The 23,707-nt window shown below is 44.3% G+C and overlaps 1 protein-coding gene across 3 annotated transcripts in view; it reads right to left on the bottom strand.

Moving 5' to 3' along the window:
* Positions 1-23,707, bottom strand: part of PRKCI (protein kinase C iota) — a 1,761,305-nt gene that overhangs the window by 1,042,149 nt on the left and 695,449 nt on the right. For all 3 annotated transcript variants that reach the window (XM_069618564.1, XM_069618565.1, XM_069618563.1), the window contains one exon: positions 9,474-9,528. In XM_069618564.1, the coding sequence (XP_069474665.1) occupies positions 9,474-9,528 (55 nt within the window). The remainder of the gene's footprint in view (positions 1-9,473; positions 9,529-23,707) is intronic.

Here is a 23,707-nt window from a genome sequence, read left to right as displayed (position 1 = left end):
GTGATGGTATGCATTCAAGTGGGTTACAGTTTGAACTTCTACACCAGAGCACAAACCTCTTGCATTTGTTGAATTAACAATGTCTTACGTTTGGTTTACAGGCTTCCTTCAGAATTTGCATGCATCAAGCAAATTAAGGTGACCAAACTAACTTCAAGAGCCAAGCTGCTAAATTGCTTGTTTGAGGTTGGAGTTTTCCCCCAGTTCTGTGATAAAAAGTTGTGACTGCATTTGAGTTTCATTGTTGGGCCAACTGACATCTTGAGGAGGTGGGTGTATCATGTTTGAAGTGCCCACGTTGGAGCTATTGGGATAATTTTAAGTGCTCTTGGTTTAGTTTGTAGATGGCTCTGTTCAAAAGTGGGGTTGGAAGTAAAGTGTATGCAAATGTCCCTGACCAATTGATCCACAGTGCGTTCCCCTTGGAGACTTTCTTGGTAACCTGGAGGTGTAACTTAGGCAAGCTGCATATTTTCTTGTGGCAAATAGATTTATGTCTGGATGCTATGTATACATATACATACCAGAATAACTTTAAATACTTTAGACGTTTACTCTAGAACACTTCGGAATACTTCTTGATAATACACTTCAAAGGACACTTTCACGTTCGCGTTTGTTCGCGGTTACATTTGTAGCAACGTTAGAAAGGGAAAAGACAATGTTATCGTATTATCTGTTATTAGACGCACCTGCGGTTTTTAACTGTTCATACAGGAATACATTTACTCTGTAAACACATATAGCAAAGTCACTTTAAGGGAGGAAAATGGTTAGTGAGTGTAACATTAGCTTTTTTCAAAGTTCTAGAGAGGGTTTCAAAAACGCAACCCTAGCTAAAAGGCAGTTTGGAGAGGGCTCAAGGTTTTGGACAAGCAGCAGAATACGAAGAGTTCCAGAGGATTTCTTCCAGTCTCCAGTGTTATAGAAGCAGCAAGTCAACAACCAACAAAGGAGACCTGTAAAAAGATGCAATGAAGGGACAGAGGCAGCGGCTTTAGTTGGAGGTAAGAGGGGGTGACCCTGGACACTTCTAGGTGCACTCCAACGCTCTGGAGCGACTGCTTGAAATCAGGACAGCAATACCTTTTTCCCCGCAGTAACTTAGTTTAGAAGAACATTTTTGTGCGGGATGCTCTGTGATGTTACAGTTCTGGACCAGATCTCTGGATTTCTTGATCTGATGACTGAAGGCAGGACAATAGACGGGATCTCTCAGCAGCAGTCTCGAGGGAGGACCTGTGGCAATACTTTCAGCAGCTTCTTGGTTCACTGTGTAGTTTTGGTGCCTTTTCTGCAGCACCAACAAAGGACACGGATCGTCCAGTCAATCTTCTTCGCTTCCTGCTGTCCTGCACGGGGATCAGATCTCTGCATGGTCCTTACGGGTTCAGCAAAGATCTGGACGGATTCAGCCTTTCCACGACGATGCACTTGAAATGGGCGTCAGGTCTCCTGGTATTGGGGTTTTGCAGCTCTGGAAACTCCTAGGACCTCAGGGGATGGCTCAAATCAAAGGCTCCACTCATTCAGGATTGAAAGAAAAAGGGCCGAAGTCCAGCAAAAAGTGCTGGGGGTATCACTAGGAGAGGGGATGACGCATATAAATGATAAATCTCCCCAATGCCCTCTACAGGGGTTATAGGGGAGGGGACATGAACCAGAGTAATTGTTTAGAAGTTGTTGCCGAACCTCAAGTGGTTTGGCCATTTCCTCTGACAAGTCTCATGTGAAACTGCCTGGAGAATGAAGACTGAACGCTCGCTCCTTGACCTGGGGTGGGGAATCATGAATGTGTACCTGCCCCTGAAGAGTTAATTGCCTGTCCTTTTGACTGAGTACATTTGGTTCCAAAAAACGATTTGGTTCAATGTTTTAATCGTTTTGTGATATTTTTTAGCGGCTTCTAGCGCTTATTCTACCGCTTTCTCAAACAAAACATTGTTTTCTATTAACATGTTCAATAGAGTTGCCTGTGTTTTCATCCTAAAGCCTGAATTATTTAGCCAAGCATGTCTTTTGATTAAGGTTCATTGGCAATTTACCTTCTGCAAGTGTTTTGAGCATATCCGTTTAGAGGAGCCTACATGAACTGCATCGCTCTTCCCAGTGGTCGCGAGGAAGGCAATAATTACACACGCTACGGTGTGGGTGTCTCTCCATGTAACCTTCTTGTTACTCGTGGGACAGAACCTGAAAGGAGTGTTTTCATGACCAACGCTGGGGGAACAGCAGGATAAAGAACATTACAAGAGACATTCTCCTAACCTAGAAACGTATAGCTATCCGCCCCCAACTCACACTACTGTGAAGGCCGAAGCCCATAGCTGTAGCTGTAGGCCATTGAGTGCCGAGCTCTGCTGCTGTTGTGAACTAGTCTGTTGTCGAACGGTGAGCGCTGAATGTAATTCGATCAATAAAGCAATACTATAATACAACTAAGGTTTTCTGGGTTTATTTTTGTTTGTTTTACTTCTGGGGGTGTTTTTATAGTGTTTTCAAACATTTCAGGATCCATGTTTATCAGAGTTTTCCACTTTTGCTCTTTCAGAAAATCACAACTTTTTTCCAGTGTAAACACACAAACATTCTTTAATTGTTTCATTGTGTACATAAGTAGGGTAATGTCTCTCGATGCAAGATGTTATGAACACTTTCCGGAGAATAAAGATGAATGTGTTAATCCAGTAATATCTAACATTTCTACAAGTCAATATTACTGCAGTAAATCAGGCAGTACTTTTTCAGGTACTCTTTGACCATCTTTGCCCCTTCTTTTCTTGCCATGAAGATTTTGATTTGTGAAAACGACCTTTCCACATTGTAGAGACTACTAATTTTAGCAGAGAAGACCCAGTGTGATAAAGGGATTTGCCCAGGAGCACAAACTTTGGTGGTGATAAGGATTATTTTGACAGTCAAAAGAAATACACTCCAAGCAGATAACTGTTTATCAAGTGCTACTAACAAAAAAATGAGAAGCAAGTCTCATTAATATACCCCCTGAGGCTTTATTGGAGGAGCTGAGCAGGCCAAAGCCCTTTGCCAGGTGCAGAAATATCTGGCGATCCTATAGCAGAATGTTATGAATTAAACTCAGTAGGTTAGGTGATTTTTGCTGAGATTGTATATGTTTATACCTTCCACTAAATAACATGACTTTTTTCTTATTCCTGCTGCAACATGTTCTGTAAAACTTGTTGTTTTGACTGGCACGGCTCTCTCGCATTCACTCTGTGGGAGAATTTTTGTCACATAGCGAAAATCAAAAGCTGGCACCCATGAATATACGCACAGTAAGTGAACGCATCTTAAAGCAATATAGACAAATGTAGTTCAATTGACCTTCCCCCAAGAAAGTGTGCAATCCAAAAAATCATTGGACTTTAAATGTGTGAAAGAGTTATCTGTTTTTTTGACAAACGCAGGTTTCATCTATGATGGGATGAAAATATTACATTCTACCAAAAATAAAACAGATCTGAAAATAATGTAGTTAGTTTAAAACTGTTCTGTGTGATTTTGGCCTGAAGGCCAGCATAGATTCAGGCTACTAACTTTCTGCTTTCTGTGTGCTATAAGAATAAAATTCCCATTTGCATTTCTTCACACGGAAAGGTTACATGCGTCTTGTCCGAAACAATGGTCCCTTAAATGAGCTTTCATTTATAAATCCCCCATAATTTAAAAACTCTCCTTGAAACAAGGAAGTGCTAAGCAGCAATTAAGGGAGCTGTAGCTTTTCATGGGTCGCTCGGTGCGGATGTTCTAGAGAGCCACAGGAGGTTGGGAGGTGACCATGACCTCACACGAGACTCATACAAGGAAGCCTCACACAGCTTTCATTTTAAAGCTGACAGGCATGTAACACTTTCAAGCGCTCCTTCAGACAGATACACATATACAGAGGGTCCGTGAGCACAAACAGACAGAAAAATCCATGTATACCCTTTTTCGTAAGGAACAAGTTACTCACCTGCAACTATTGTTCTCTAGCATGGGTCTGGTACGGACTCACATGCTCATGAATATTCCCCGTCAGGCTGGGAATCCTTGGTAAAAGAAAACAGTTTCACTTTCACTTACAAACTGTATTTCTCCTTTAAACCAATTACTGTCCTCTGGGTCATACTGCCCCCATCGACTGACAGTTCTCTTGCTAAGCCCCTCCTCTGTCAGCCATCTTCAGATTTGGTAAGAACGTAAAGTGGCAGTATGACTAAGATGAGCTACAGAGGGGACAGCGGGAGGGGTCACATGTGAATTCATGCCCGACCCATGCTGGTGAGCAATAGTTGCAGGTAAGTAACTTGTTCCTTCTTCAGCATGAGGTCCGGCATAGATTCACATGCTCATGAATAACTAATACATAGCAGTACAACATTACACAACCACAGGAGGTGGCAAGGCTTAACGGAAGCAAATCAACCCTTACCTCTGGAACAGACTCCCCTTGAGCAAACAGGTTGCGTAGCAATGCTTGGCGTAGAACCTTGTGATGGTGTGCGTGGACCTTCACGTAGCTGCCCTGAAGATATCCAGCAGGGGCACACCAGACAGGAACACCATTGTCGCAGCGATCGCTCTGGTGGAGTGGGCTCTCAGCCGGCCGGGCAACCCGATGACAGTGCGTGATGCAGCCTGAGAGTCACCTTGAGATGGAAGACTTGGACAAGGCCTTCCCATGGTTCACAGGACCAAAGTTCACAAATAGTTGAGAAGTCTTCTGAAAACTGTGTGTGTGTCACGTAGAATTTCAGGGCATGAGCAACGTCCAGCGAGTGCAAGGTCCTTTCAACCGTGACGAAGGCTTTGAGAAAAAAACAGGTAACAAAAGGCTTGTTGAGGTGGAATTTCCAACAGAACCTTACGCATGGAAGAGAGGCGCACCGCCCTCGATTCGTGGAAAGTCAGATATGGCTGTTTACATGATAGAGCGTGGATCTCACCAACCCTCCTGGCAGAGGTGATGGCCACAAGGAAAGCCATTTTTCACGTTTTCAGTGAGGAACTTGAGAAGGTAATGATGCATAGGCTCGAAGGGGGCCCCCCATGAGCCTAGTCAGCACCCAACTGAGTTACCACCAGAGGGCAGGGGCTTTCACAGGTGGTAAAAATCGAAAACTCCTTTGAGGAACTCCTTGATGACGTGGTGAGACCCCTAAGTGAAGATCTTCCTGGAGAACTGGTGTAGTGGGAGATAGCCGCCAGATGTACCTAGTTAAAGGCGTGTGCCAGTCCGGCCTTGGCCAAGGATAGCAAGTATGGAAGAATCTGCAGGCCCTTCACCCTCAGAGGGATCATCTACCGAGACCGGCACCATGTAGCGAAACGCTTCCACTTGTGACCGTAGCACTTCAAAGTCGATGACGCCCTAGGACCTCCCTACAGTCCGCAGGCAACTCATCTTCCAAACTCTAGGGCTGCAGGAGCCAAGCCATCAGGTTAAGCGATCATGGGTCGTGGTGAAGGATTATGCCTCTGGTGAGGAGATCCGGAACCACTGGCAGCTTGACCAGAGGCGACGCTAAAAGGCTGAGAAGGACTGGGTACTAAATCTCATTCGGCCATGCCGGGGCGATGAATAGTGTTAGGCAAGAATTGATGTAGTAACCCTGTGGGAGACTACACAACACTTGTCCTCTTGGTATTGGGTAACCCACCTTTTAGCATAGGCCTGTACTACACAAGATGGTAGTGTGACTGAGCAGCCAGGCTTATCTCAAGAGGGGTAAATGTGAGCTGAAGCAATGCAATCCACAAATCCAAGTAGCCAAGTAACACTTACACTCAAGGTTTGTAGTTATAAATAATTATTCATTTATTTAAGAGTAGTTTTTAAATAAGCATTCTTTAAAAAGTGCAATGTATTTAACATTCAAATATAAACACAAAGCTAGTAGACACACTTGCTTTTTGCACACTTCCTACACCCTGAGGAGACTTCACCAACTAGGACAGTAATGGCATTTACATATCACTAGTACACGTTGTAGATTCTGAGGTTGGTAGAAAGGAAAGGTTAAGGGAAGGAAAAAGGTTAAACAGGTTCTCGGAGCCTGTGAGCACTTACATCGTTCAATGAAGTCTAGACAAAAACCTTTCCCAGCAATAATAGTTAAAAACCCAGCAATAATAGTTAAAAACCAAGTTATCACATCTGGGGGACAGTAAATATCATAGTCAAATTGACTAGAAGAGTCTGGAGGGAGCCAGGACAGCCAAAGTCAATTGGAGCACAGTCTATGGAGCAAAAGCACTTCTTAGATAGCAAAGTCTTGCACAAAGTAAGAGTTTGTTGAAGAATAATCACTGTAGGGTCACAAGCTGTTACACTTGTGAAGGGTAGAGCTGAAATCAACTCTAGCAAAGTAGCTACTGCAAGTCTCAACTGAGAAGAGCAAAGCTAAAGACGCTGAGGTAAGTACCCCAACTCAGAACAGTATCTTTGGTTAGTGGTCCAGCTGGCATCTGTCTGGTTGCAGTGATGCAGATCCTGGGTTCCTGGGCCTCAGTCGCGGGGACAAGAGGGAGGCCGTCCGGAGGACTCTTGCGGCAACAATTCGGAAGTCGGCATCAGATACGGACTCTTTTCAGATCAGCAGCACTTTGTGGTTTCAGCGCTTGGTAAACAGCACCACCGCAGATCTTGGACACGTGTTTGGCTTCCTTCACTCCTTGAGTCCTGCACTCTGGTGAGGGGACTCAAGCTCTGGTCGTCCTGCTTCTGGAGACACTGGGGAGACTCCTGGAGCTTCCGGCCGGATTGCAGACTTTACACTCTACTATGGATTTCTCGACACCTGGCACTTGGTTCCTGCAACAGCAAAGAAGTACAGCCAGTCGGGGAAGGTGGTCCAGTGGAGTTCGTCTTGGGGTTAGTTGGTCCCACTAAACCGAGGTAAGAAGTCAGAGCTTCTCTTGTCGATAAGAAAAAGGAGTTTCAACACAGAAGCAGGGCTTCACCAGGCTATTCAAAGGTTCAGGATGATGCAGCAAGCTTCGTTCATGGTTTCGTCATCGGGTTGTTCTTCCCATTGGTCGACTGTCTTCAGTCCCAAAACCCTCGCCTTTTAAGCAGGTTTCTCAGATTCATGCACAGCCTAGCTGTCACTCAAACAGCACAGTGGCTGTGCTAAAAGGACAGCCAGCCAGCCAGCCAATCAGGACTGGGTGCATTCAGGCAATCCTAAAGACAGGGGAGTTTCAGGAACCTCCCTCACTTCCTGCCCTTCCAGACACACTGGAGCCAAAATGGTTTTCAGTACTGAAGCCCGCCAAAGGCAAAACTAACAAAAGGGTTAAACCTGGTTTGGCACGCAGAATAAAACCCAAGAAAGACCTCAGTAGCAAGAAATGGCAAAAAAAGAATACCAGGGCCATTTTTACAAAATGGGCACCCATGGGTGCACTACTGCAGCTGATGGTTCAGCCTGCGGTAGAAACGTACAATGGTAGGAAAATTAAACCACTACCACCAGCCATTTAAAGTCGTGAGGGGAACATACATTTTTTTACCTGAGTAAGTAGGAAAAGGGGCTTCTAAGTAACCCCCCCAGTACTTCCACATAAGATGGGGTGTACTGGACCTACATAGAACAAACAGGTAAGTAAAGTCAATTTCACTTTACTACTCTTGGGAATAGTAATTCACCAAAGAGTAGGTATTTAAACCTTATGGAAAATCCAAAAGACTTGTCTGTGACACTGCACTGAGAGTGCTGTGTGTCACCATACAAAAGTAGATAGCTATGGCGTTTGTCAGACTTCAAAAATAAAGAAAAACAGAGTCCAAATCTCATCAAAAATACTTGAGTGAGAAAAGGTCTCACTCCAGGATAAAAATTAAGTGTCCTAAAGTCCAGCAAAAGATCTGGGGGTCTCTAAGGTTGAAGGGAATTAGCACAGAAATCAGAATTCTCTAATAGGTGTTCCAAATTAGGTTATATGCTTTGGTCTGTGTACCTTCAAGCATAGTGTTGTTTTTTTCTATAATGTGTTTATATGATATGTGATTGTACTTATCTCCCCCCCCCCACAACCCCCAGATTTATCTCTGGGCCTACCTGTATTTAAATAAATAATTTATTTATACAATTCATAGTGTTTCAGTATTTCTTTGGACCATTTGTATTACAATTTCTTTGTACCGATTCTACAGCTCTCTCTCCCTTCCAAGATAAGCCTGGCTGCTCTGTCTACGCTACCCTGAACTCAAGTGGTACAGCCTTATACAAAGAGTGGAGTCTTGTACTGCTTGAATGGTTTTACTAAGCCCTTAGGTGGACTTCGGAAAAACTGTCCCAACACCTGTTTAGTAAACTGTTCTATTTTATATAGGCGCTTATACAACTGAATAGTGTTTCAAAGCGCCAAAAAGCTAAATGAGAAGGGAACAGGAGAAAAAAAGAACGATAGCAAAAATAGTGAAACACAGTCATGGTCTTACTAGGCCGTGCAAGTGCAGTGAGGAGAAGTGCAGGAAATAGGGAGGCGAGTGGGAGGTGTATGGGGGGCAGACGGGTGGGCAAGTCCTGGTGGAGGGTCCAGGAGGGAGGGAAGTGCTAAGGGGAGCCAGGAGGAGAACCTCAGGCTAAATACTAGTGCCGGCAACTTCCAAGGGTGGGATGAATAGCTGCCGAGCAGGAGCCCGCAAGGGCAGTGCAATTGTTGGTATAGACTGGGAAGAAGGGCCTGGAATCCTGTGAGATTCAGGAGGATCGGGCCACCAGTCAAAGCGGCAGTGGGGTGGTTAGCAGGGAAGGGAAAGAGGTAGAGAACAGCAGAGTTTTGAGCAGTTTATGAAACTTGTGGAGCTCCAGCTCAAGTCTGAGAGGGGCAGGGATGTTGTTCCAAAGGGATGTGCCAGCCAAGAAGATAGACCTGCCCCCCACTTTTTGCTTAGAGAAGTGTTCAACAGTCAAAGAGTTAGAGGAGCGAAGGGCTCGTAGGAGCGTTAGAGCAATACGTAGAGTGACCACGGCTGAAGACCGGAAGAAAGCTATTGGGGTAACATGGAAAGGGGCCAACCAAAAGCCGCGGCCAATGGTCATGGGCAAAGGCTATGGCTAGTGAGTAAGAAAGAAAGGTAATCGCTAGTGGGCCCGAAAGACATGTATAGTGGCCACGGCTGATGGGTGTGACCACCTAATGGATCCAAAAGAAACATTTGGGGGAATATGTACAGTGGACACTGTCGAAGGCTGTGGACAATGTCCATGGCCAAAGGACATGGCTAGTAGCCTGGTAGTGTTTTAAAATATACAGTGGACATAGCCAAAGGCACAGGCCAGTGGGCCCAAAAGACAAATCCAACCACTTTTTTTTCAGTGATAAACAAACAACATCCATTTCAACAAAGTTATGATGTCTCTCTATAAATGTGTCTGATTAAAAGATCCTGAAAGCATTAGCACCACTACCTTTAGCATTATATCTACATGTTATTTCTACAGATAATCTGTGGATGTTACCTGTTTCCATGTTTTCAGGGTGCAAGGAGGTCTGGTCCATAGGCTGTAAAGAGTCCTGCGATGAGCCACATTGAAAAAATATACAGTTTAGAACATTTCAAATAAAAAATGACTACTATTAAAATGCACATATAACACAGTGAATCGAGTACATAAATGTGAGACGAGAAATCAATTTTTGGCTCCTTTTGAAAATAAATCTTTGTTAGCCCTTCCATCTGTTTATAGGTATCCACTAGAAAGCATAGCAAGCAGTAAAAATGGCAGCAGCAGTGTCTTGTGTACAAGCATGGGAAAGGCATTTACCAACCACTGCCATATCGGTATAATTTGGCCATTGATAGTAGCAGCAGCAAAATGGTGATTACGTGTGGATGAAATAACAGTGCCTGGCAAATGTCTAACTCGTATGCACAAGCCAAAACTATTTGCTTTGCCAATGCTCGTTTATAATAGGACTTCAGTGAAGGATGCATAGTGCTTATTAAATCGAGTGGTTGCAGACTGAACCAGTTGAGACATTTTTATTAGATCAGTAGAGCAATTACAACTCCAATTAAGTCAATCATTCTCCAAAGACTACTTTGATAAAACACTGGAAGTCATTACGAGCACAAAGTTTGTTGGCAAGGCTTGCTAAAGTTAGTTTAAGCGCTCGCAGGAGGCTGCGTTTTGGGCTGGGAGGGGCAGGAAGTGGGTGGAAAAGGGCATAGGGATTAGAATGGCTACTGATAGTCAATGGTCGGGTAGATAATCAAACAACAACTATACGCTTTGTGTCCCTCCTCATTTCTCGCTAGCTGTAGTCAAATACAATAGGCGGCTTCTAGTCAAAGTTAAAAAAAAGGTTGCAGCCAACTGGTCACACCTTGGGTTACGCAAAATGTCTCTCCATAGACCGCCATTTCCACACTTCGTCCGATAAACTCTTAGCAACCTCTTCATGGGATAACCACTGGTGAAACTGAAAAATGACAGTTTTAACCTGTTTTACGCAAGTTTATTCATCGGTCCTCCCCAAGTAAAATCATCTGAAAAATATATGCCCAAGACAACACACCTATTCACCCACTCTAATCTTTTAGTATTACGAAAGAGAGTGAGCAAAAATACAACTGAATCCCACTACCACCACTTTAGATTTAGAAATATGCACTTATGTCCTTTTATGTCAAAGTTAATATAAAAAGTGATTAAATCTTGGGAAAGTGTTAGGGCGATAGCAAGCAATCATCTACATATAGAAGCAAACTAAATCGCAACCTTGTAAAACAAATAGACAAATCTCACAGTACTCAAGGAATCTTCCAGTTCATTGTCTTAATTAAAAGGGTTGTAAGTGTGATTCCAAGATGGCGGCCGAGCCGGGCAGACTTGCAAGAGCGTAGCTCTGTCCCCCCAGCTCGGGCCGCAACATAGAAAACTACAAATAAGCAGACAAATAACCCTCCGGAGCTAGTCTCCATAAATGCCCGACAGCGGAACATAAACCGGACACAAAAAGCTCCACGCGTCCGCAGAAGCAAGGTCCTGCGGCCCGCGACGGGAGGATGGGTGCCATACGGCCCACTCCACAGAGACCCAGTAAGCGCAGAAGTGAAATCGGGACTGCCGATCAGAGAAAGTGACTCAGGACCCAGGTCCAGGTCCAGCACGCCACCCCTCGAGCGATCCGGCGCCACACTTCAGAACCGGAGCGCCAGGATAACCAACAGGATCCCAGGCAAGTGGCCCAGCTCCAGAGGAGACGCCGCATCCCACGCGGGGATTCGGATTGAAGCAGCGACCCTCCGGACCCCCCCCCCCCAATAGGACTCCACAGCAGCAGGCCGCCGACACCGAGCAGCGGAGAAGGTAATCCCAGCAACCACCGACAGAGATCCAACAACAGGGGAAGAAGCCCCCTCTCTTCCCATCCCCCTCCACACAGAGACCGTCGGACAAACAACGCTGCACAGAGAAGCAACTTCAGCGCTGTGGATCACATCGCCCGCAGGAGAGGATAACAGCGACTACGTGGCCACCCCAGGGGAAAGATGAAGAAAGAAACATACAGTAACCCTACAGGGATGGTGTGGGGCTCCAGAGTAACAGTAGGCAAATCTTCAAGCCCCCCCTAACCCCCCCACTGGGCCCTCCATCGGTGGCGAGCAAGGACCCAGTCAACAAGGCAGGTCCCCCTCTCGACCCCCTAGCAAGCAATCTGACGCAGAAGGCGGGAAAGCCCGAAAGGGAGGAATGAGAATCCGCAGGGGGAAAACCACCAACAACAAGAGATAGCCGTGGAGATGGGGAACATCAAAAATACACAGCCCCCACATACCCCACTGAGAGGGACTCACACCATTGCGAACAGCAAGGAGAACTCTGGCCAGAGGGCGCACCCAGAAAAGAGACCCCTGCCTTATAGGAAGTCTGGACAAAAAGAAGGGACACAACATGGGGTGGAAACAAACCATCACGGGGTGAAAGTACCCGTCAGGACTACATTTTACTTACGGCACCATCACAACAAGGAAAGTGCCCCCAAGGAAATGAACGGGGCGACCCACGAGCCCATCTAAGCAAATAGCCCCCGAAGGGGCAAGAAACCCCATTGAAGCGAGTATAACAGGAAGAATAGCCATACGAACAAGGCTAGCACAAAAAAAGACACACACATGTCAAGATCTAGAAGCCGTCAAGGGCATCGGGTGATACAGTCATCCAGCAGCAAGCACAATCAAGATCAGACTTAATACAACTCTGGGGAACAGACAAAGGAGCGAAACCGAAAACAAATGCACAAAAAGATAAGGGGAAGTAAACCCCGGAGCCGCCAGAAGCCACAGACATGGCCACCAAAGACGACATGAAAACGTGGTTCAAAGAATTCCAAGACAAAATCATATCCTCCACGCAAACACAGTTTGAAAACATGAAAGGTGAGATGAAACAAGCAATTCAGGAACTAAAAAAGGATCTGGGAAACTTGGAGGAGCGAACGGACCAATTAGAAAGAACGGTCCAGAACATAGATGAGGAAACAACAATATGCCGAGGCACAGGAACGACTGGCAAGACTGGCCCAAGAATTAGAAACCCAATGTGAAGATTTAGAGAATCGCTGCCTCAGGTCTAACATAAGAATTAAGAACATGCCCAATTCGGTTGAGGATAAAGTGATCCGCACGGCAGTCCAACAGGTATTCCAAGACATACTAACGGATAGCTCAGATGATGAAATCCAAATAGACAGAATACACAGGGTCGGCCCCAGTAAGGCGGGAGAACCAGGAGCCAGTCCAAGAGATGTGCTTGTCGCATTAACTCAGTACACACAAAAAGATTAAATCCTAAGGAAGGCCAGGACTATAGACCACATAAGAATGAACAGCAAAGAAATACAGCTCTTCCAAGATTTGGCAAAATCAACGCTCAGGAAACGAAGAGAGATGGCCCAAAAACAAAATACCTGACTGAGAAACAGGTGCACTACAAATGGACCTTCCCATTCGTCCTTCTCTTTACGTGGGAAGAGAAAAAACATTGCATCTCCACATGTGAGGAGGGCCTCAAGATACTGAACATCCAAGAACAAGAGAAAGAGTCAGGAACAGACATGGACACACGCCGAGAACGTCAACCCCCGAGGGGATGGCAAACAGATAATAAAAGAATGCGCCGCCAAACCCGTAACCCGGGACCTGAAATAACATCATCCCAAGATAGAAGGAAGGACACTCCTCAGCTAGAAGTGAGACAACTCTTACACAACGATAAGAACGAACAGGGTCAAATGTCGTCAGAGATTGCGGCAGAGCCAAGAGACACCTTCGGAATCCACAACAAACCGGCAGGGTTTAGGACTCACTGCAAAAGACATTAACCTGAGTAGTTAGAGGACATGGAGCGAAGGCCACCCGCCCAAGCACCCATAGGGCCCATTGCCCTCCTCAGGGAAAAATTTGGGGGGGAAGGGAGGGAGGAGTTGTGGGAGAGTTACAAGGGGAAAAATATTCGATCACCGGTACCATTGGACATTCCTGTGATCCACAAGCTAAGAGACAGAGAAATTTAGAGACGCAAAGGAAAGGATGGGTCTAAAAATACTAACGTACAATATTAGAGGGCTGAACTCTCCCGTAAAAAGAAAGAAAACCGAACACTTCCTACACAGGGAAAAATACGACATAGTAATGCTACAAGAGACACATATACAGAAGAAAAGGAAAGGACAACTCTGCATAAGACATTACAATCAAATAATCCAAGCAAACAATGAAGAGAAAAAAAAGGGGTCTTAATAGCATTCGCCAACCAACTCAATGCACAAATACGAGAAACGATGCCTGACAAAAAAGATCGCTACCTATTTGCAAAAGTACAGATCGAAAACCGCCCACTGACATTAGCAACCATCTATGCTCCAAACACAGGTCAGGAAGGATTCCTAAAAGAGACACTGAATAAACTGGAACAGTTCGCAGTAGGAGAAGTAATCCTGACAGGAGACTTTAATATAGCATGGAACCCGAAGGAAGACCGCTCGAACCCCAAAGAATCACAAGGAACACTGTCACAATCCCCAAACTAAATGATGAAAAAGATGGCCCTAGAAGACGTATGGCGGATTATCAGCCCCGGGATTCACATACCACTCACATGTGCATGGCACGAGTTCCAGAATTGATTATATATGGGTCTCAGCGAGACTACTAGGAGAGATTCAGGACATAGAAAAAGGCCAGATCTCCCAGTCAGATCATGCCTCTTTGTGGATGGCACTCCCCAAGATTCGTAAATCCTCAGGCCTATGGTGCTGGACACTTCCAAGAGAAATACTACAAGATCCCGCTACGAGGGAAACTATCAGAGAAAAAATAACAGAATACTTTGAACAAAATGATACTCAGGAAGTCTCCAAAACCACACTATGGGAAGCCTTAAAGGCGGTGATGGGAGGACAAGTAATAGCCCTTAAAGCACAGAAGGACAAGCAATCTAGAAAATGGGAAAACAAATTAGAAAACAAACTGGAAGAGATGAGAGAAGAGATGGCAAACAATAGATCTCTGAAAATACAGCATGCCTACCGACACGTCCAAAGCCAGCTGGAAGCAATCAGATACAAAAGAGCGGAAATGCAACTACTACACTTAAAACACTGGTATGCGATGAAATCGAACAAAGCGGACAAATTACTAGCGAGGCAGCTGAAAGGAAAACAACAAAGCCACACGATAAAAGCACTGAAAGATGAACAAGGGCAAAGGCTAACACAATCCAAAGAGATAAAAGAAATATTCAGAGACTATTACCAGAACCTATACACTTCGGACAAACCGAAGAAGGAGGAACAGAAAGCATACCCGAGCAGGATCTTACTACCAACCATCACCACAATAGAAGAGGTAACAAAAGCCATCAGAGAGCTCCCCAAAAAGAAATCCCCAGGCCTGGACGGCTACACGGCTGCCTTCTATAAAACTTACACAGAAATTCTCTCCCCGATCTTAACAAACCTCTTCAAAACCTTTAAAGACACAGCAAATATTGCTACGTCAATGAACGAGGCTAAAATATTGTTTTTCCATAAGAAAGGCAAAGACCCCGAGAATCCGAGCTCATACCGCCCAATAGCATTAATATAGATGCAAAACTCTACACAAAAGTCCTCGCTAAAAGACTCTCGCCTCTGCTCCCCAAACTGATTCATCAGGACCAATCAGGATTCATCCCAAACAGGAAAACTCACGACAATATCAGACGTATGGCACACTTGATAGAGAAAGTGGGTATCACCAACACCCCGGCAGCAATTCTAGCGGTAGATGCCAAAAAAGCATTCGATCGGGTGGAGTGGTCCATGCGGTTTGCTATACTGGAGAAAATGGACATGGGTAGCTCGTACATAAACATGATACGGGCCAACTATAACTCACCCACGGCAAGAATTGCAGTAAATTGAGAACTGTCAAACAAGATCAAAATAGGGAGAGGCACCAAACAGGGCTGCCCACTGTCCCCCTGCCTATATGCAATCTTTCTCTAACCACTGCCGGCAAAGAGAAGGATGGCATGCAACATCAAGGGCATAGAAATGGGAGGGCAGACACACAAGACAGCGGCATATGCGGATGATATGCTGATGACCCTAACTGACCCAATAAACTAACTACCCCACCTTATACGAGAAGTGGAAGAATTCGGAACAATATCAGGTCTGAAAATAAATAGACAAACGTCATCGGTAATGATCCTGGCAGGAGACATACAAGCTATACAGAGAAAAACTCAAGAGCTTCATCTGCAAACAGCAGAACAAGGGATACGCTACCTGGGAGTCACACTGACCAACTCAATAAAAAACCTCTATGCAGGGAATTACACGAAACTAATGGAGCAGGTGAAAAGAGACCTGGAAAGATGGAACCCTCTCTCGATATCATGGTGGGGCAGAATTACAGTCATAAAAATGACAATTCTGCCCAGACTACTATACTATTTCCAAGCACTCCCAATAAGAATACCAGCAACATTCTTCAAGTCCCTCTCCAAAGTAATAACAAAATACATCAGGCAGAACAAAACCCCAAGACTGTTAAACCCAAGCACTAACGGCACAAAAATCAGAAGGCGGCATGGCTCTCCCCCACTTCCGAAAGTACTACGAGGCAACCCAGATGTGGGTCCTGAAAGAATGGATCCCAAACACTTCAGAAACAATATGGGAGGCATAGGATAGAGCGGTAGCAAGATCAAATATGCAACACCTGCTATGGATCAAACCGAGCACAGACACCAAAATGTCCGGATAAGTGAGATTATGAGTTCGACCCTGGAAATATGGGACAGAGAGACAAATTAGAAACTCTGACAAAAGACCCAGCCCCCTTCATTCCAATACTTGGCAACCCAGAAATTCTTCCGGGCACAGAGAAAGGAACATTTCAGAAATAGTGCGATGCAGACTGCACGAAAGCGGGAGACATGTATGATGGCCTACTGATCAGATCATTCGCGGAATGCCAGGAACTATTGGGCCTCCCAGAAAAGGAAAGATTTCAATACGAGCAACTCCATCACTGTCTTACTACCCCCAGAATGACACAGGCACTAACAAGAGACCTAACTCCTTTTGAAACATACATTATGACCCAGACGGGGGAAAGAAAATTCATCTCCACAACATACAAATTCATAAACACCCAGACAGAGGAAATAAAATGGAAATACATGAAGAAATGGGAAACTTCGCTACGGAAAAAAATCACAAGGGAGCAATGGATATACATCTGTCAAATAATCCCCAAGTGGACACGGGCGATACAGACAAGAGAAGCGTGGATAAAAATGATCATACAATGGCACTACACCCCAGAAAAACTCCACCGAATGTTCAACACGACACAAGACAGATGCTGGAGGGGATGCAACACAGTGGGCAACTGGAGGCACATCTGGTGGAACTGCCCGGAACTACAAAACTTCTGGTCAGGGGTAAAGACCCAAATGCAAGGAATGTTTAAAGGTGCAGAAACTCTAGGAGAAGAGATATGGATGTGTGGTATGTGGAACCCCCGAGACAGGACACTAACAAAGACACAGAAGAAAAACTTTATGGGATTCCTCACAGCGGCCTGGCTAGCAATAGCACAAAAATGGAAACAAAAGACACCCCCTCAAATCAAGAATGGCTACAGAGAATATGGACATTTGTGGCGATGGAGAGAATCACATACAACATTGAAGGGTACAGACAAAAATTCATAACGGACTGGGGAAGAGGTGATAGACTACCTACAAAGCGACTACATGCTGCAATGGTGTCCACACAAAATTTGCATACTGGACATGTTTACGGGATGAGACAGAACATGAAGAGTGGAAGCAGAAGAAAGCGAAGGACTGTATAACCGGTGAGGGGGGAGGGAGGAGGGGGGATGATGTTTAAATCCCGATGTTTATGTTTAATGAAAATGTCAATAAAAATATCTTGAAAAAAATAAAGGGTTGCAAGTCATTAAAGTCCCCAGTGAAAATTGACGGCAGCTTCTGCACAAGCCTCAGTAGTGTAATTATGGTACACAAAAACATTATTTGAATATCTCTAAGGAACATATGATGATGGTTCTATTCAAATATTATAAAATAGTACACTGTACCAGCCGTGAGTCTTAGGGTGTCAGGGCAAATATTAGCTGTTGGGAAAGATTTTCTTTTTACAAGTTCCCCTATAGATTTCTACAAGACACCCTTTCTTTTTGCTTGTTTGGAACCCTGTCCTGACTGTGATAAATGAAGCCTTTTTCTGTACTTCCTTGCCCGTTTTACCCATTCCTATGGTGAAACTGACTAGTCCCTAAGCCTATCAGTGATGAAAGATGTGTCTCGCTTTGAGAATTCTTGTATTGTTACATAAGTGCAATTACGATACTTTGTATCCGTTTTATATAATGGCTTTTTGGTTACTTTTACAAAGTGGCCAAAACAAGCTGGTGGCAGCTGTGATATATTTTAACAATTTTTGTGACATTTTACTCTAGAACTTTTGCATTTACTGTGAATTGCTATTATGATTCTCAGGAGATCAATCTCTTCTTCCTTTCCCCCCTCCTCTTCCCCCTTTGCCTCTTCTCCCCTTCTCCCCCCTCTTCTCCTCCACCCCTCTTCTCCCCCCTCCCTCTCACCCCACTCCGTCTCACCCCCCTCCCTCCCTCTGACCCCTCTCACCCCCCCCACCTTCCTCTCCTCCCTCCCTCCCTCTCCCCCCTACCCCTCTTCTGCACTGATATTTCCAGGAATAATTGTGCACAGAATATTAAATGAAAATGCCAAGATTGTGTTTCAAGCCGTCACAGTGAAACAAAGCCTTTTTTCTACTGTGAAATAAAACACATGCCTGTAACTTTTTTTTCCCTTTAAACTTATAATATGTACAGCAAGATGCTTGTCAGACTTTCACAAAGTGAATAGGGCTTCTGGCGTGCACAAGCTCATAAAATGGACAGTGTTCAAGTAACTCGCATAGTTTGAAACTGTATTTTAAAAGATGTCATTTTAAATGCATTTGGGTTGCTGCCAGTCATTTCTCCAAGATGTGAAACTGGATTCTAATGTCCCTGTTGACATGGAGTTTAATGCCGGGCCACCTTCATCCATCAAGTGCCTTCCCTTAAAAATACAACTAAAAGATGCTTTGATATCAAATCCACGGGGGTACAAGAGAAAGGAAGGTCTGTTCTCCAGCTGTATGACCCAAGGTCACACAAGCCGCAATAAAACATGCATTAGCTAGTCATAGGTTCTTGAAGGGCTAAGCCAATCTAAACACAGGACCCTCTCTTGACGTCACAGCCATGAAGAGAGAAATTGAAACTGGGTGAGCAAGGGTGGGGGCCAGAGCCAAGGAGTGGTATGGCTGCCCAGTGTGTAAAAGGGGAGAAATGCATTTTATTGTGTAAAATTGACGATATTTATCGCACAATAATCATTGTGGGATTACTGGAAAGAAATAGTTAACCCCTTCTGGTCATCCCAAAACGATTTATGTGAGGTTAACACAACTAAAGTTATTCATGAAAATGTGATGTGGCCCCGATTGTGTTAACTAGTGATGTGAAAAAGTGACAAAACATGTCAAACATGATCAGTAGTGCACCCATAAAGGGCAATATTTTTCACTGATATGACTCCTGAGTACATGAAGAAAAACTGTAGCTCTGCACAGGAATGACATACAGACTCCTAAGTAGTGTCATTTGACTCTGAAAAATATAGGTGTCAACAATGGATTCATATCTGTCAAGACGTGGAAGTTAAGGGTAATTGTAAAATGAGATTTTAAGTGCAAAAACATGACCAAACCCCTGTCGAAGTGAGATGATGAAGTGGTCTACTCCCCTGGTATCCCAAAGCACTCCCACATTTCCGGGACCCATAAGCATACAGGTGGTAGTGGGGTACTGGAACATTAACCAATCCCTTCTGCGGGAACTATGAGAAATCAGTGATGTCAATTGCACTATAACTAATTCAGCCTGCCTTCTGAGGCTCTGCAGGACTTTTCACACTAATCTGCTGTCAACATCTGGGGAAACATCCCAGCAGTGAGAGGCCTAGCTTGCAGTGGATCCAGGAGATTTAAAAGCTGTCTCGGGACCTCTTGGAGGACTCAGCAGAGACCTTCACTGGCTCCATTTTGCTGTCCCAGCAAAGTCCTGATGCTCCCTGATGTTCAGCCCAGACCTCTCCTGTAAGTAGAACTAAAACCCAAAGCCATAGAATGTGTAGGCCCTGTATTCTTTTAGCATTGCCTTAGAGAATTCCCCATTGCAAAATTCCCATTTGCCTGTTTATGTCAGTCATTTTCCCATTGAAGAATCTCTTGTTTGCCTGTATATTCCAGGGATTGCCCTATTAAAGAATCCCCATTTGCCTGTGTAGATCCTTAGCATATTTGTCAAAGTAAATAAATTAATTCCCCCATTGAATCCATGGGATCTGTATTGGTGAAATTCAAAACCAGCAATCTTTTGCCTGTGTTTTGTGAGCTGGTATAGTCCTAAAGATTTGGCAAAGAATCAACTTTAAAACGCTGTTTCCTATTTACCCATTGTAAGGTGAAAACATAATTGTTCCCATTTCCCATTCTGTCCCTATTGTCCCATTTTAAGGTGCACATCGAAATTGTTCCCATTTTCCCATTCTGTTCCCAATTCCCCATTGTAAAGTAAAACAAATTCCCATGTGCATTTTCTTGCCCATTGAAATTGTGCTAAACATCCCAAAATCGGTTTTCCCATCCAGTTCTGACCATAAACCTAAAATCCTGTGTGTGATTGTCACGGGTGGCCAACCAAATTTTCACATTGCATCTCCGTCTTGTTTTGTGATCACGTTGTTCAAAATCCGATTTTCCAATTGGGTGCTGACTGATAATCTATAAAGCCCTGCCTGTCAAGTGTAAGCAGAACGAATTCCCTTCCTTTCATTTCTTTCCCATAGAAATTGTGATAAATAATTTACAAACACATTCTTCGATTTTGCTCTAAAAACAAAATTTCCCCATTCTTTGCCTGCTCCCCATATTGTTTCTGTGAACCATATCCCAAATCTGATTTTTCCCTTGTGCTCCCACTTCCTGCCACTGCCTTCCATCCAAAAGAGACAAGCCTAGTGGATGTTTGGGGTGGATGGGGGGGGGGGGGGTGTTGCTGGGACCAAAGCATAATTATGTGTGCATTCACTTTCCTGTATGCCTTCATTTTCCTTGTGCGCTTTGAACTGTTCTCTGATTGTAGTGGTGGGAGAAGTCAAAGGAAATTCTTGTCACTGTATATTTTTGAGTTATCTCAGTGTGCTACTTATAAAAGGATATTTAAAAGGATATTTTGTCTTTGTTCTGCCACAACATTGGTGGCCGATGTAAGGTGTTGATTCTAATTTGACATCAATAATAAATTAATATCTTCTTACTACACACCGGCCTGATTCCTTGTCCATTGGAGCACTGGGTATTCGTTGGGGTTGTGCGCGAGACAGGTTGGAGGCCTTCTCAAAAAGGAGCTAAATTTTAGAAATCAAAGTGTTCTTATTGTGCACCACATTCATTGTAGGAGAAGGAGATCCCTGACTTGCTTGTGACCATAGAATAAACCGCGACATCCCTAATATGATAGCTAACTGACTCCCTAGGGATCTTCTAGCTTTCCCTCTCCTATTTCCGCTTTGTAGTCTCAGGGGTAAGAAATGGTGCCTTCTTTCACCCAGAGTCACGCTCACTCCTTTTAGACCCTTTTGGACCTGCCCCTTTCTATAGCGATCTCTCAGGCTGCTCTCGCACCAGGTCACTGTCCCTCCAATCTCTCACTCCAACTTTCCACTGCCACCCTTCGATCTTACTTCTTCTCTTACTCATGTATTACTGTCGCTAGTACCTCCAACTACCCCTTCTACCTCAGGTCTCTTCCTTCCTCTATGACAATAGCTACTCCGATTCTCCACTCACTATCATTCCCACCACTCACCCTTTACTGCTGCGTCTTATCTACTACTACCAATTACACCTCACCATAGCCTCCATCTCACTGGACCTCAAGGGACATTGTGCCCCGGCTCACCTCGCTCCCTAGCCCCCGATCAACCCTCCCAAGGACACCCAGGGATATGGTGCCCTGCACAGAACTCTACTACCCAATACCACCTATCTCATTCACTCTCCCTCTAATACTCACACACTCCACAGACCCCCTCCTTAACAATAGCCTCCAGACTCTGATATGACAGTTTTTCTAAAGTGCAACCAGGACTTCATAAAACTATACTTTAGGCAATACAGTATACAGTTGTACCACCTGAGATGTGGGTAGTATGGCCAGAGCAACCAGGCTCATTTTAGGAGGCAAAGAGGGCTGTAGATGGGTACAAAGAAAGTGTAGCATACATATAGTCCAAAGAACCACTGATACACCTATTTATTGTAAAATAAGGGTTCATTTTATATACATGTAGGCAAAAGCACATCTTTGGAAAGGCAAGTACTATATCATAACTTAAACATAATTATAAAAACCAACCCAATACTTATTGTATGCACACCAAAGCATAACCTGAATTACAGCAGCAATATGCAGTTCAAGGTGAATAAAATCCTATGATACAGATTTTGAATGGTAACATGCTATTCATAGGGAGTAAAACCTGACAAGACATTTAGAAAGAATGAAGGTAATTCAAGGGAGGCAGACCCGAATGGTAATAAAGCACATTGTTTTTCAGTTTCAAGAATCACCTAGCTATACCAACACTGTTAAAAGTATACTCCTTACAACATATGTAACGTAATATTCGTTCAGAATGGATACAGTTACACTAAGATTACTTTTCAGAACACAGTTCAAAGATTAGTGAAATAACTCATACTTTGCAGAGGGGTTGTAAGCTACTCGTGGATAAGTAAGAACTAGGTAAGAGTGTTTTAGAAATGCACTTAGCAATTCAAGATAAGCACAACCCAATGTTCCACTTTTAGAATGGCAGCAGGCATTCAAGGTGAGTAAACCCCTATTGGTCATAAACTCCTACACTATTTCTACTCCTACACTATTTCTCTTACAGGAATGACACGCATTACTCACCGTAATAGCATTTCTGATTATTCTATCAGCTTAAATTCACATGCTGCGCATATGGTCCCACATCCAGTGGTAACCACAGAGCATTGCATCTCGTCTTTCGGGGACCGAAAGAGGACATTGGCATAGGTGTGTCTGCAACACTATCCCAATCGTGACGTGTAGTGTACCCAAAATCCCTCACATGCCGAGGTCCTTCCGATTGTATTTTTTCTGCCATGAGGGAGCCCAAAGGTATTGTGAATGAGTACATGAAGAGAGAAAGTAGTAAGATATCTATGTTACTTCCACCCCGAGCGGGGAGGTAGGCAGGGCGCATGTGAATCTAAGCATATACAATCATCAGAAATGCTATTACGGTGAGTAATGCATGTCTTCAGATGCTCGTTAATCTGCTTGCTAGAATCACATGCTGTGCATAGACTGGTGAGCAGTACACAGAGCTGGAGGTGGGTTGTGAGAAGGAGCAGTAGAGAAAAGAGGTCTTAGTACTGCTTATCCCACCTGAGAAAAAGACCTAGAATGAGTGTCCAGGCAATAGTGTTTTGTAAAGGTGTGTACAGATCTCCAGGTTCCCGCTTTGCAAATGGACTCTAGGGGAACATTTGCAATGAATGCTCGGAAGCCGCAGTGCCCCGATTAGAGTGTGCTCTAGGCTTGAAGGGCAGTTCTCTCTTAGCAAGAGCGTAACACAGTGCGATACATTTGACAATCCACCTTGAGATACCCGATTTAGAGACAGGATCCCCTTCTCTACCAGCTGCCACTGAAATGAAAAATTGGTTTGTTTTCCTCAGTGGTTTCGTTCTTTCCAGGTAAAACATGACTGCGCTGCGCACACACATTAAGTGTGTGTAGGCTTATTTCGGCCATGCTAGTGGTATTCTGGAAAAAGGTGGGTAGTACGATCAATTGATTCACATGGAATTTAAAGATGAATTTAGGCGCAAATTTGGGATGAGTGCACAGAACTACCTTATCCCTGTGGACTGTAACAAAAGGCTCTAGAACAGAAAGGGTATGTAGTTCGCTAACCCTTCTAATAGAAGTGATAGCCACTAGGAAGGCCGTCTTGTAAGTAAGGTCTTTTAGACTTGCTTTATGCATTGGCTCATA

This window comes from Ambystoma mexicanum, chromosome 10, assembly GCF_040938575.1.
Source record: "Ambystoma mexicanum isolate Mex_15411 chromosome 10, UKY_AmexF1_1, whole genome shotgun sequence".
NCBI lineage: Eukaryota > Metazoa > Chordata > Amphibia > Caudata > Ambystomatidae > Ambystoma > Ambystoma mexicanum.
Note: the sequence above shows the minus strand (reverse complement) of the source record. Positions and strands in the feature narration are given on the sequence as shown.